This window comes from Galeopterus variegatus, unplaced genomic scaffold, assembly GCF_000696425.1.
Source record: "Galeopterus variegatus unplaced genomic scaffold, G_variegatus-3.0.2 Scaffold209, whole genome shotgun sequence".
Classification (NCBI taxonomy): Eukaryota; Metazoa; Chordata; class Mammalia; order Dermoptera; family Cynocephalidae; genus Galeopterus; species Galeopterus variegatus.
This window is the reverse complement of record NW_007726320.1, coordinates 549,895-562,510: the sequence shown is the minus strand read 5'-3', so window position 1 is coordinate 562,510 and position 12,616 is coordinate 549,895. Positions and strand designations below refer to the sequence as shown.

Sequence of the window (12,616 nt, the reverse complement as noted above, 5' to 3'; positions counted from 1 at the left end):
CCCGCCGAGGGTTCGAATCCCACATACAGACCGGTTCCCGCTCACTGGCTGAGCGAGGCGCGGGGGCAATACCAAGGGTTGCGATCCCGTTTCCAGTCCCGGTCCGGTACGGGGGCGACACTGAGGGTTGCGATCCGTTGCCGGACACGGAAAAAAAGACAAAAAAAAAAAAAAAAAGAGATGACTGGTAAGGGGATCTTAACCCTAGACTTGGTGTTGTCAGCACCACGCTCTCCCAAGTGAGCTAACTGGCCATCCCTATACAGGATCCGAATCCATGGCCTCGGTGTTATCAGCACCACACTCTCCCAAGTGAGCCATGGGCCGGCCCAGGGCCTACATTTTATGGAAGTTTTTTTTTTTTTTTTGGCTGGCTGGTAAGGGAATCCAAACCTGCAACCTTGGTGTTATAGGGCTGAGCTTTAACCACCTGAGCTAACCCACCAGCCAGGAGCCTACATTCTAGTAGGGGAGACAGACATTCTTTCAAAGTCAGTTGCATAAGTTATTTTGGAAAAAAAAAACTAACAGTGCTATGAGAGCATGGGTCAAAGGGTCCTGACATGGTCTGGAAGTTCAGGGCAGGATATCCTGAGAAAGTGATGATGTGGGCTTTCCCCTGGGACTAACAGAGTAGTCTTCTCAGTTCCAGGGTGGCATGACCATCGCAAAGTTGCTTGGCTATTTCCATTAAACAGGTCTCTAGGTTGAATCTCCAAGGAGTCTTGCTCCCCTCTCACATATTAGAAAAGGAGATAGATACTGAGAGAAGAGATTTCTGAAATCTCTTTCATTTTGTTTCTAAAGCAATTCTTTCTTTTTTGGTTGAGTCCAGTCCTGCCTGAGTTACTAAAGCAATTCTTATCATTGATCACAAACAAACAATTTAGGTTTGAGTTTAAACAATTAGACCAAAACCAGACCTCATCCTTTGGGAATGAATTGCAGATGACAGAGATATCAAATAGTTCACTTGAATGGATACCATGAATTCAAGCTGGAGAAAACCTAAGGTAAGATCAATTTCTTTGAATTCTTATCTTTTTCCCTTGACTCATGTATACATTCGACCAAATATTAGAAACACATATTTGCTGAAACTGTAAAGAATTAAAGGCCTTCTGTAAAACATCCCAATCCAGTATAAGATTGGCAGAGAGATGAATTTTATCTGTGTTTTTAAGCTGCTTGCTTCTCTCTGAAACTAATTTTCCCCTCACAACTCAATGTTTTAACTAAAGATTAATTTTAAGAGGTGTCTCTCCTAAAGATGCTGACTTGGTGCTGGCCGTTTTACGCCAACAGAGAAAGATAACATGGTCTATGATAAAAGTTAATTAGGCCAAGGACCTTGAGATGATTAAAGCTGATCTGATGGCTAACAATGGCTGGAGAAGTCACTAAGCTGGTAATGTCTTTTGGTTCACTTCGGTTAATGATTTGAAAATAATATTGATTTGTAGAACACATAAGCCAAGGCCAAAATGGTCTCGCAAAAACTCACTGGCTGTGGAATTCTGGCAGAAATGCATAAATGAATAAATCAATAAACATGTATATATGAATACATGAAAAATATTTAAAGATGTGTTAAGGAGTCATGGCCTAAACCTGCCTATATATTGCTACTCTAGGGTTAAAAACAAGCCTTGTGTACTTGTTCCCCACAAAAACTGCTCAGGAAGGCTATCATATATTGAGCACCTAATATAAGCCTGGTGCTCTTATCTATATCACTTAATTTGATTCTTATAAAAACCCTAAAAGTATGATTTACCACTGTTCACATCTTATAGTTGAAGTAAGTAGGATAGAGAAAGGTTAAATAATTTCCCCCGAGGTCATTCAGCCAGTAAATGAAAGAGCCAGGATTCAAAGCTAAGTATTTCTTTCTTTCTTTCTTTTTTTTTTCAAGCTGCTTATTTCTGACTTGAACTTATATTCAATTTTTTTCACTACATCCTGGTGAATAAAGTTTGAAGACTCTTGTTAACTGTCAACTAATTGAGCAAATGACAATGACTCTAAAGTGATGGGTAACTACAAAACAGTACAGTATTTCAGAATCTGGCTTTCTCTCTTTTTCTTTCTTTTTTTTTTATGGCATCTGATCATGGCTTTCTTCAAGTGTATATGAAGTAGAAAATTTCTTTCTTAGTATTGCTTTGTTTAGGCTAAGACTGAAATGAGATTGTGTTCCCTTAACATATACAAACTAGTACAGAAAGAAGGGAGCCCAAAGGGAAGATAGAGAGGTGAGAAAACCAGGCTAAGATTAGAATTTCTTCAGGACACACAAGGATATACCTCAAATCTTGTAGAGTAAACAGCATTTTGAATCCTAGAACTCACATGGCTTATGAGAAATGAGGAACATTCATTCAATTGAATATTCATTCATCTCCAACTAGGTATATACCAATACGCTAATTACTCTAAGAAACCTGAAAATGGATTGAGATGAGAGATGGGACAAATGCATATAATCAGAAAATTCCAAAATTAGGCAGTATGTGATAATGGTTAAATGAGTTACACATATTAAGTGATTTAGGACATCAGGAGAAGTAGTGAACTGGGGAGATCAGGAAAGCTATGTAAAGAGATGAGAATTTAGCTATGCCTCCAGGAATGGGTAGAAATCAGACAGGTAAAATGTATACGGAGTGTTCGAGGTAAGTGGATGGAGTGAATAATCTATATAGGAAATAAGACCAGAAAGATAGTGGGGATCAAATATGTAGTTTCCAAGACTGGAGTCACAGAAATAGAGCAGTCTAAAGGATGCCACCATTTAATCAGATCAGATGGCTCCCGCACTGATTTAGGGGAAGCATAGCGCTCATAGAAAGAAAGGTGAATACAGACAGAAGCTCAGGAAATCCACCTTGGAGGCCCAGGTTTTAGAAGGCTACAGTATAATTCATATCCATTTTTTCTGTGGGAACCATGTGTGTACACACTGGCTGTCCAGTCACACTGGCTCTCTGCATTCCTAACAGAGGGTCCTTTGTTCCAAACAGCAAGGCTCAAAAGAGACAGCCTGATAAAATCACACTGAGATCAGAACTCCCAGCTGGTACAGGGGCTGATGCCATTCCATAACACACCCTTCAGGAAGCAGCTTGAGATACACAGCTGATTGATTTCCACATCAGGAGCCTTGTGGCAGGGTGGGGTGTGGACTGGTCAAGCATGGAGAGAATTCTTTAGCCACTGACTCAAATTAGTTCACCAAGATCCTGACTTTATCCAATAGATCTGTATGTCACTCTCAGAAGTAATACTATTTCTTAACTAATATTTTTAAAAGGGGAGGAAAACCACAGAAGCTTCCCCAGGCAGTGGAACTATTTCATTAGTTCTTCTTACTTGTCATGGAATCTGAAGACGACAAAAATCAAATCTCCTATCTTTCTAGGAGTGTGCTGAATAATTCTTTCATTGTAAGAGACTGTCCTACATATTGTAAGATGTTTAGCAGCACCCAGTAGATGTCAGTAGCAGCCTCCCCAGTTGTGACAATAAAAACGTCTCTGGACATTGCTGAAGTCTCCCAAAGGGTAAAACTGTCCCTGGTTGAGAACCACTGGCGTAGCATGAGCTTTGGTACCAGACAGACCTTTCCAACCCAACTCTAATAATTGCTGTAGCTTGAACAAGTTATTTTAAACTCTTCAAGTCTCAGTTTTTTTTTAATCTGCAAAATGGGATTTTAAATGTCAACTTACAGAGAGGTTTTTTGGATTAGAGATCATTTAGACTCCGCTCTCTCTTACTGCATTTACCAATGCACCATTACACCACTGCAATTCTTTGTGTCTGTTTCTCAGACTACATTATTAACTACAGACTGTCTGAGACCACAGCACCCACCACAAGCACTGGCACAGAGCAAGAGCTCAGTAAGGATGGATTGAAAGGAATGTGGAGCCCCCTTCCTTTTAATCCCCACAAAGGGATCCACGGACCATCACCACATAACACTCATTCTCATGGGTGGCCCAAAGTTCTGAAAGATCCACAATTCACATAACATTACTGGTGGGAGAAAAATAGCTTGTGAAGGCCTAGGGAATAAGTGTATCTCATTAATCTTCCACAGCCAGTACCAGAGACTCATATTTGAAAAGCACTTGGTGGTAGGTAGCAAGGTGGGAGGGAGCACATTTTCCCCATAGTGAGGTTTTTCCATCTGGGACAGCTGAGACTTGGGAATAATCCATTCGGCAGGAGATAGCCCTTTGGTGCAGTTATGCTTTGGTGCACCGACCTGATACGTCTCCATGTGGGGCTCACTTTATTCCTGGTAAACCAATGCACTCTAATCATAAAGGGCCCTTCAAAGCAACTCATCATACTTCCTGGAGGCTCACTGCTTATAGCTCATGCGCTAGCCTGCTAACCTGAAAGTGCCCAAGATACTTTCCTGAAGCTCTGGGATCAGGCTAAGGCTGAGAACATTTACCATTCATTTCTAGACACAACGAGAAACAATCCTATTCTGCAAGTCTATAAGTTCTGCATAGGGTACATCCTAGTTTTTCTAGAAACAGATTCTTCTTCCTTGTACAAAACCATATGATGAATGTTAGTTGTAAATGTTATATGCTGATACTATATGTGAAGAATTTCAGTAAACTCAAACTGCTCAGTCCCTTTCTTTGGTAGAGGATATATTTATTTACTACTTTAAAATATCCCCTTGCTATCAGAATTTCCAGAAAGATTTTTGTGAAATCTGTCAATGCTTTCTTGACAACTTTCTATTTGATTTTACCACCTTCACTGAAGCGTGAGTCTCCTTTAAGATGATATAATGGCTGCAAGTTTGGAATTTTGCTTGTGATGCTGATATTTAAAATACTAACTGGTGATACTTTAAAATGGAGCTGGAAAAGGTTCAATATGAAGCAAACTCACAGGCCTTAAAGACTCTTTCACCTTCTCCCCATCCAGTTGCTGTGGTGGGGGTGGAGAGGATTATTACAGAGCACTGGAATTTTCAGGGGAGGGGTGTGGAGGTGGGAGTAGTCACATAAAGGTTATAAATATCAGTAGCCAAACTCTCCGTTGGCTGTGGAGAACAACTGACAGGCTGTAGTCTCCTCTTAAAGGCACAGAACAAGGAAGATCCCTGAAGTATTTCCACAAAGGAAGTTCTTCCTCCTCTCTTTAGAAATGCATCATCAACCAAACACCTGCATCAACAACTGTACGCAAATTCCAGATGCCAGGGCAACTGACTAGGAGATTTTAAGCCAGACACAGATTAGCGCTAGCAAAAATAAAGAATCTAGGGTCTGGCCTGAAGGAAAGCTGATTTAGAGGCGGTTGTTACTGCTATATACAGTCATAATCAGATTATTAGAAGGCTTTTGTCACAAATATTTGACTTAATCAATTAGTACCTATTCCAACTGACTCCTAAATTTCTCACCTGTTGGTGGCAATTTTCTTCTAGGGCAGTGATTCTTAACTGAGGGTGATTCTACCTTCCAGGGGACTTTTGACAATATCTAGAGACATTTCTGGTTGTTAGTACTACATCTAGTAGTTAAAGGTCAGAGATGCTAGTAAACATCCTACAATGAACAGGACAGTTCCCCCTGCAACAAACAATTATCCAGCCCTAAATGTCAATAGTGCTGAAGTTGAGAAATCCTGTTCTAGGGTATTATCTTTACTTCCTTGGACCCTAGTTCCTATTGGAGTAGCCTTGTTTAAGGAAGAAAGAAAAAAGCCAAGACAGGCCTAGGGTCAACACAAGGTAGGAGCTGGGGTGGGGCATGTAGAGGGCACCTACTCATCTTATCTTGGCTGCTATAAAGCTAGGGACACCTAAACCTCTAGGTGACAGACAGTTCATATTAAGTTTGAGTTCCCCTCTTTCCAAGGGCAGGTAGATAAGGCTGACCTCATTTGTTTTATCCTCTAGTGACTCATTCTCAGGTAGGTGTACTAATTTGCAAAAATGCAGATGGGCTGATACTGTCTTTGTAATCATTTGAAAGGAAGGAGTTTCGGGCCGGCCCGTGGCTCACTCGGTAGAGTGCGGTGCTGGTAACACCAAGGCCGCGGGTTCGGATCCTATATAGGGATGGCCGGTTTGCTCACTGGCTGAGCGTGGTGCTGACAACACCAAGCCAAGGGTTGAGATCCACTTACCGGTCATCTCTTAGAAAAAAAAAAAAAAAAAATGAAAGGAAGGAGTTTCTGTGCAGATTGGCAGTCTTTCATCTCCATGCTGGGCCCTGTCTTCCAAGGCTTTCACATGTGCTCATGGGGACACCTAAGCTTGCTTTCCATGAGGCAAAAAATCAAAAGAAGTGGTTTATAGGACTTGTTCTCGTTTCACAGTAGAGTATCTAGGTCTCCCACACAGATGCTGCAAAGGTATTGAGTCCCTGATCCTGGGCACAGCTCAACCTGAATCAGGAGTGAGAACAGTTCTAGGGAAACCTGCTGCCACATCTACATCCCAGCAGCCCAGCCTCAAAGACAAGAAAAGAAAATAATGACGGCTTGGATGCTTCAAATGCACCATTAGGTAAAGTGAACCATTGTGAGAAACCCACAGACCCTAAAGAAGTTTCCGTTTTTCCCATTGTTCTTTCTTGTCACTGAGAGGTAGAATGCCAAGTCTGAAGTCTGGCCTGAATACCCAGTAAGTGTAAATACCTAGGAAACACACAGTGAATGGAGGCGCATCCAGGTTTCTTGATACTGCTCACCAGTATGATGCCAAAACCATCACACATTCTTCTAGGGGGTAGGGGGGGAGGAGGGAGGACACGGCTGGCCAGTAGAGGTCTAACCGGCCAGCCCCATCCATGCTTTCTAAGAGGTCAGCATGGTTCTTGCAAGGGAACAGGGTGCAAGGGAGGGGTTGGTTTAAGACTCAGAATCATCTCAATTCTTCACAAGTAAAATCTACATAGAGAATTTCAAAATGAGGAAAGCCTCTTGTTATCATCAAACTTAACAGATTTCTTTTTTCTACCCTTCCCAGGAAGGTCACCCTGGGAGAATTCTTTGGCTCAAGTTTCAGTGACATAAAGGTCCCTCCTTTCTTGTTAGTCTCCTGTTAGGCACACAATTCCTTTTCCTCAATAATCAGAGACTCTCTTGTTCAGGAAAACAGAATTTCCTGCAGAGACTAGCCAATGTTGTTTCCTTCCAGTTTTCTGAAAACATGCTAAATACACTCAGTGATTTCTGGAATGGCTTCCTTTCTACTTCCAACAGAGAGGTGAACGCAGTAAAGGCCCTAACTCAAGAAGATTGGGGTCTTTGCCTAGTTAAAGTAGGAAAGAACTCTCTTTCATTCCCACTTGATAAGTCCTCACTGGCTGACCAGATTCTACCAATTATTTTGAAGCAACTGAGGGAAAGCCTTTCCTGGGAATAATGATTTATAGTTTTCCACATTCATTTAAGGAGGAAGTAATTTTTCCCACCAACTAGCTGTAGCTCCTTGGATTTATTAGCACTACTGCACAGTCCCAAGCAAGCCTGGGGGTTCTCCACAGACCTGACTCATCTGTCTATTCCAATTATCCCCCATGGAGCTAGTGAGGTCAAAGCAGGCCCTGCATTTCTGTCTCACAGATTCATATGCTTTTCTCTTATGTAGATTCTGTGCTGAGAGTATGATCCCATTAAAAAAGAAAAGAGCTGAAAACTTAAAGCAAATGGTGTTTTTAATATTTATCTTCATCCCTTGTTTGTTCCTTATTAAAAATAATTTGAATCTGAAAGCAGAGTCACACTTTGTGAATCTAGCCTGCTGCTGGTATAAGGGAAGATTAATTTATTGCTGGACTACAGCACATTTACCCAGGAACGCAACACTCAAACCATGAAAATGACTCAGTCCTCAGAATGGATCCAAAAAGACCTTCCCTTCATGCAGCCTCTAGGGGACCATGGAACTGACTGACACACAGTCTTCCCTGCTTCATTGTTTTCACTTCCCATGAGCTCAGCATGAGTTTAGTCAGGAGTGTGTTCCTCCTCTCCTAACCAAAGATCTTGGCTGGGAGGAGGCAAAAACTCTTTCCAAAGCTTCTGACTTCCCTATAAGGTAGACCGCTAGAACAGGACTTCTGATTTGCATCCCCATCTTGAGGAGAGATACTGATCATTTTACAGTAACCTAAGATGGATCACACACAAGACACTATACCACCTTCCTCCCTTTTCCCACTCTCCTTCCAGCTTGTCTTGTCAACACGAGTCCCCTGCAGATACACATACTCTGCAGGTGCCCAGATGATCAGTGTCTGGTCCTAGCCTTCTCATCCATAATACTCATAGTGGGAAGCTTCTTCTTAGTAATCAATGAGACAAGTTGGCTATAGCAAGTTACTAAGCAGCTACTAAACTCTGAGCACTACCAGGCAACATACTAGGATACAAATATAGTAATGCCCAGTAAGTTCTTGAAATCTTCCAGCAACATCAAAATTCAGAATGTCTGTAGAAACCAAGAATTAAATGAAAAGGAAAAGATGACTTGTCCTCAAATCCAAACATACCTGTTGACTCATTCTTATATTCCAGCTCATATTTAATATAATTTTAACAGGCTTGTTTACTTCATTTTCTAGCTCACCAACAATTAGAAGGGAAGGGTAGACTGCTAAAGGCAGACCCAGTGACAGCAGTGAAAAGTGATAGCAGTAAGAAATAATACCTGATATCATGGTAGTGGGGAACAAAACAGAAGCTACCTCCCTCCTATAACACATATACACAGAGCCAATCCTACCAGTACAATGTAGAGGCCCTAAACAAGAACTTTGATACAGAACTCAAACTGCACAGTAATTTAGGAACATTTAATAAAAAGCAGCCCCAAATGTCTCTAATATCATTGAGAACATCACCATAGTAGAGAACAGTACAATTTTTAAAATGTTAACTTGCACTCATTAAGAAAAACTTGGTGCAATACAATGTTTAGAAAATGAGGCAAATAAGGGCCAGCCCGTGGCTCACTTGGGAGAGTGTGGTGCTGACAACACCAAGTCAAGGGTTAAAATCCCCTTACCAGTAACTTAAAATAAAATAAAATAAAATAAATAAGGCAAATAAAATTAAAAATAATTCCTACATGAACCAGAATCTGCTTAGATAAAAATATTTCGTATCCTAAAGGGATAAGCTTCAGTTTTCTAAGAAATTTATTTAGTTGATTAGACAGTTAATTTTAAGAAACCTGGATCCAAGTAAATTGGATAATTGAAGCATACTGGTAGAAGAGAGTCTCTGCTTTCAAAAAGCTTACAACAGTAGAGGAAAGAAAAACATGCAAGCTAAAATGGGAGGCCATATTGCCACAGGAATAGGATGTGGGACTTCCTAAGAACACACATTGGCTCATGGGTTTGAATCTTCTCTACCTACCTTTTCCTTATCTAAGTGCCTCAAGACATCCAAATACAATGACTTCTGTTGCTCCAAATTGTAATATCTCCAAACACGGTCAGGGGGCTTTCTGCCAATGTCCCACTTTAATGCTGAATGTCCCCTAAGCTCCTAGAGGGGCCCTTCTGAAACAGCCACCTTTCTGTACTAGAATCTTGTCTACAAAGGTATGACCTTTCTAGGGACTGTGTGGCTCTGACCTGGTGTCAATATCACCTCTTCATCCCTGCTTTTAAGAGAAAGAATTCTGACATGCAGGGAAAAAACAAATTTACGCTATGGTAAGGAGTATTAATTGTCTAAATGGGAATAATTAACATTAATGATGAAAATAAAGTGAAAGAAGGACACAGTGGCAGAATGAGACACCTTTAGGTATTTACAACAAAGAAAACCACTGGGGCAAAAGGCTCGCACAGACAAGCCAGGACCCAACAGACAAGCTCCTCACCCAGGAAATCCACACTTTCGGGACAAGTTGTCTAGTCATCCCCTGGTGTTTAAATTTAGACTCATGAAATCTCAAGACTGAAAATTCTTACTCAGGCAAATAATTAAAAGATTTTTGCAGTTAAAGTAGTACTTCTCAAACTTTCTTATAGGCAAAGAATTTAAACTCTTGAGGAGTCTGGAGTGTATTCTTACGCTGCTTGCTATAAGTGGGAAATTTCTTTGAAGTGTCATGTTTTATCTTAATAATTCATGAGAATTTTATATTTTATTCCCTAATGTATCAACAGTACATCAATAATTTCCCCCCTGAAATCTGTGTAAAATCAACACTTTAGGAAGATGAGCCCATGTTTATCTTACGGCTTCTCATACCTCAATTTGAAACACAGGGACCCAAAGACACATTCACTGCTGTTATAAAATCGGTTGGTTAATTTGAAATCTCAAGAAATCACAGAAGGAGATTCACAGAGTAAGAGATAATGTTTGAATATTTCTTTCTATATCCTTAACTGGTTATAAAAACTAAAATAAACTACAATAAAAAAATCTTAAAACCAGTTTGCTCAGAAAGTCCAAGAGACTGTTTAGTCTCCAAACAGTGTGCTTTGATGGTGACGGAAGTGAGAATGAATCCAGAGACAGAAGTTAAAATGTATACTCAATCGGTTTCTAAGTTACAAGTGAAGAAATACACATATTAGACAGAAAAAGATTAAAAATCAAGGTCAAGACCTACCTTAAAATCTGCTAGTTGTTGGTTGATGACATCAACTTCGGTCCCCACTACCCACTGAAGCGCCTCTCCCTCCTCTGCCGCTGTGGTTGCATCACTGAGTTCTTTCAATTTCCTATAGAAGTCCTCTACACGGTCCAGTGTCAGCTCTAGCTGTTCCTGCCGAGCTTTACCCCTTTCTGTCAGTTTGCCACACTGTTTGTTCAGGGCTTCTAGCTCCCTCTTGAGACCTAACAAGTCCAGAGTTCCCTCTTCTTCCAGCATTTGTCGGCACTCTGCTTCAGAGGCCTCTATGTCTAACTTAAGTACTTGGATTTTGTTAAGGAATAGCCGTACATCCTCAATTTGGGACTGGAGGCTATCAGTGTCTCTGCCAATAGCACCCATGCCATCTAGTTCATCGTCCAGGTCCGCCAATTGAGAAAACATCTCTCGGACTCGGCAGTGAAACTGGCCAATCCCCTCCAGTTTGTTTTCCATCGTCATGCAGCCACTGTTTACTCTTTGCTTCACTTCTAGGAACTCTTGCTGGGTGACTTCAGCTTGATGTAGAAGCTGGGTAGCATCAGATCCATCTGGGGCATCTTCTACCAGCCCCTGTGTGAAGTTCCTCAGATAGTCTACCTGAGGCTCCAGAGCCTGCAGTGCTTCCTGTTGAGCTCTTAGCTTCTCCAGGTTCTTGTTGCTACAGGCTTGAGAGCCCAGAGCGTCAAAGATCTCAAGTTGGTGTTTAGCTCCTTCAATCTTCTTTTCAATATTCTTAAAGCTTTCCTGGAACTCCTTGAGCCTTTGAGTCATTTCCTCAAGCAACCCTGTTTTGGCCTGTAGCTCTTCTGTAATGGCATCCATGTTCTGGTTGATCCTAGTCTTCTCATCCCGGATATCATCTTCATCAGTTTCAGAAGAATTGATCAAAATGTCAGCAGCACTATTCAGTATTTCCAGCAGGGAGCGGCGCTTCTCTACGTCACTCAGCATAGCCTTTGATCTCAGGAGACTGGACTCTAGCTGCACTGGATCCAGAGTGATCTGTAACTCAGACATCTTGGCCTTACAATCTTCTATCCATGGCACAAGGTCTTCCATGTGCCACTGATACTTCTGAGCTTTCTGCATACAGTCCTTGAGCATAGATTGTCTATCTGCAGTTTTTTTACTAAGCTCTTCCCAATGGCTTTTGAGCTCAACCAACTGGTTTTGTAAAGTCCTTTTCTCTTCTCCAGGAGGTACAGAAAGAAGCAGAGATTCCCCTTCGGCCACAATCACCTCATAGGAACCACTGTGTTGATTAAGGCTCTTTTGAAACTCTTCATTCTCCTGTAGCTGAGACTGTAGCCGCTCCAATTTTGCAGAAATTGGGCAGTTTTTTGCTTGCTGGCTTTGTTTGTCATCCAACCAGGTCTTCAGCTCATCAAACATTTGCTGGTACTGCTGGGTGCTGGCAAGGGCTGCCTGGAGTCTGTTCATGCGATCAGCTGAAATGAGAAAATGAAATTGAAATCAATCAAGCCTGAACATGGCATTTAAAATGTTTTGCTGAGAGTACATGGTCTAATCTTAGGGGAAGGAAACTGACATTAACTGAAGACCTACCATAAAAGAGGCACATAACTGGGCTCCTTCACATACTATATCTTACTCAATCCTCATATTAACCTCAAAAGGTGATCTGAGTAACAGAAGTAAATTTTTATTTCTTAGCCAGTAAAAAGTGAAAGTCATAAACATTTCCAGAGGAGGCAATGAATTAATGACATAGTTTTTCTTGTACAAGGTCATCATAAGAAGTCCAGAACATGTTTTAACTTTGCATATATGATGTGTGTGTGTGTGTGTGTGTGTGTGTGTATGCATGATATAAAGAAAATAAGTATCAGTGAAAGTGTGTATGTAACTCCACCTGTTAGTTAGTACACCTATAGGGCTAAGTCTCTACTTGCTGGCTGAATTTATATTAGTCCTCTTATCTCTAGGGCTATGCTATGTAAATCTTCA

At 41.1% G+C, this 12,616-nt stretch overlaps 1 protein-coding gene across 2 annotated transcripts in view; it reads right to left on the bottom strand.

Annotated features, from left to right (window-relative positions):
- Window positions 1-12,616, bottom strand: part of MACF1 (microtubule-actin crosslinking factor 1) — a 352,523-nt gene that overhangs the window by 74,274 nt on the left and 265,633 nt on the right. For both annotated transcript variants that reach the window (XM_008565851.1, XM_008565852.1), the window contains exon 52: window positions 10,625-12,096. In XM_008565851.1, coding sequence (XP_008564073.1) covers window positions 10,625-12,096 — 1,472 coding nt within the window. The remainder of the gene's footprint in view (window positions 1-10,624; window positions 12,097-12,616) is intronic.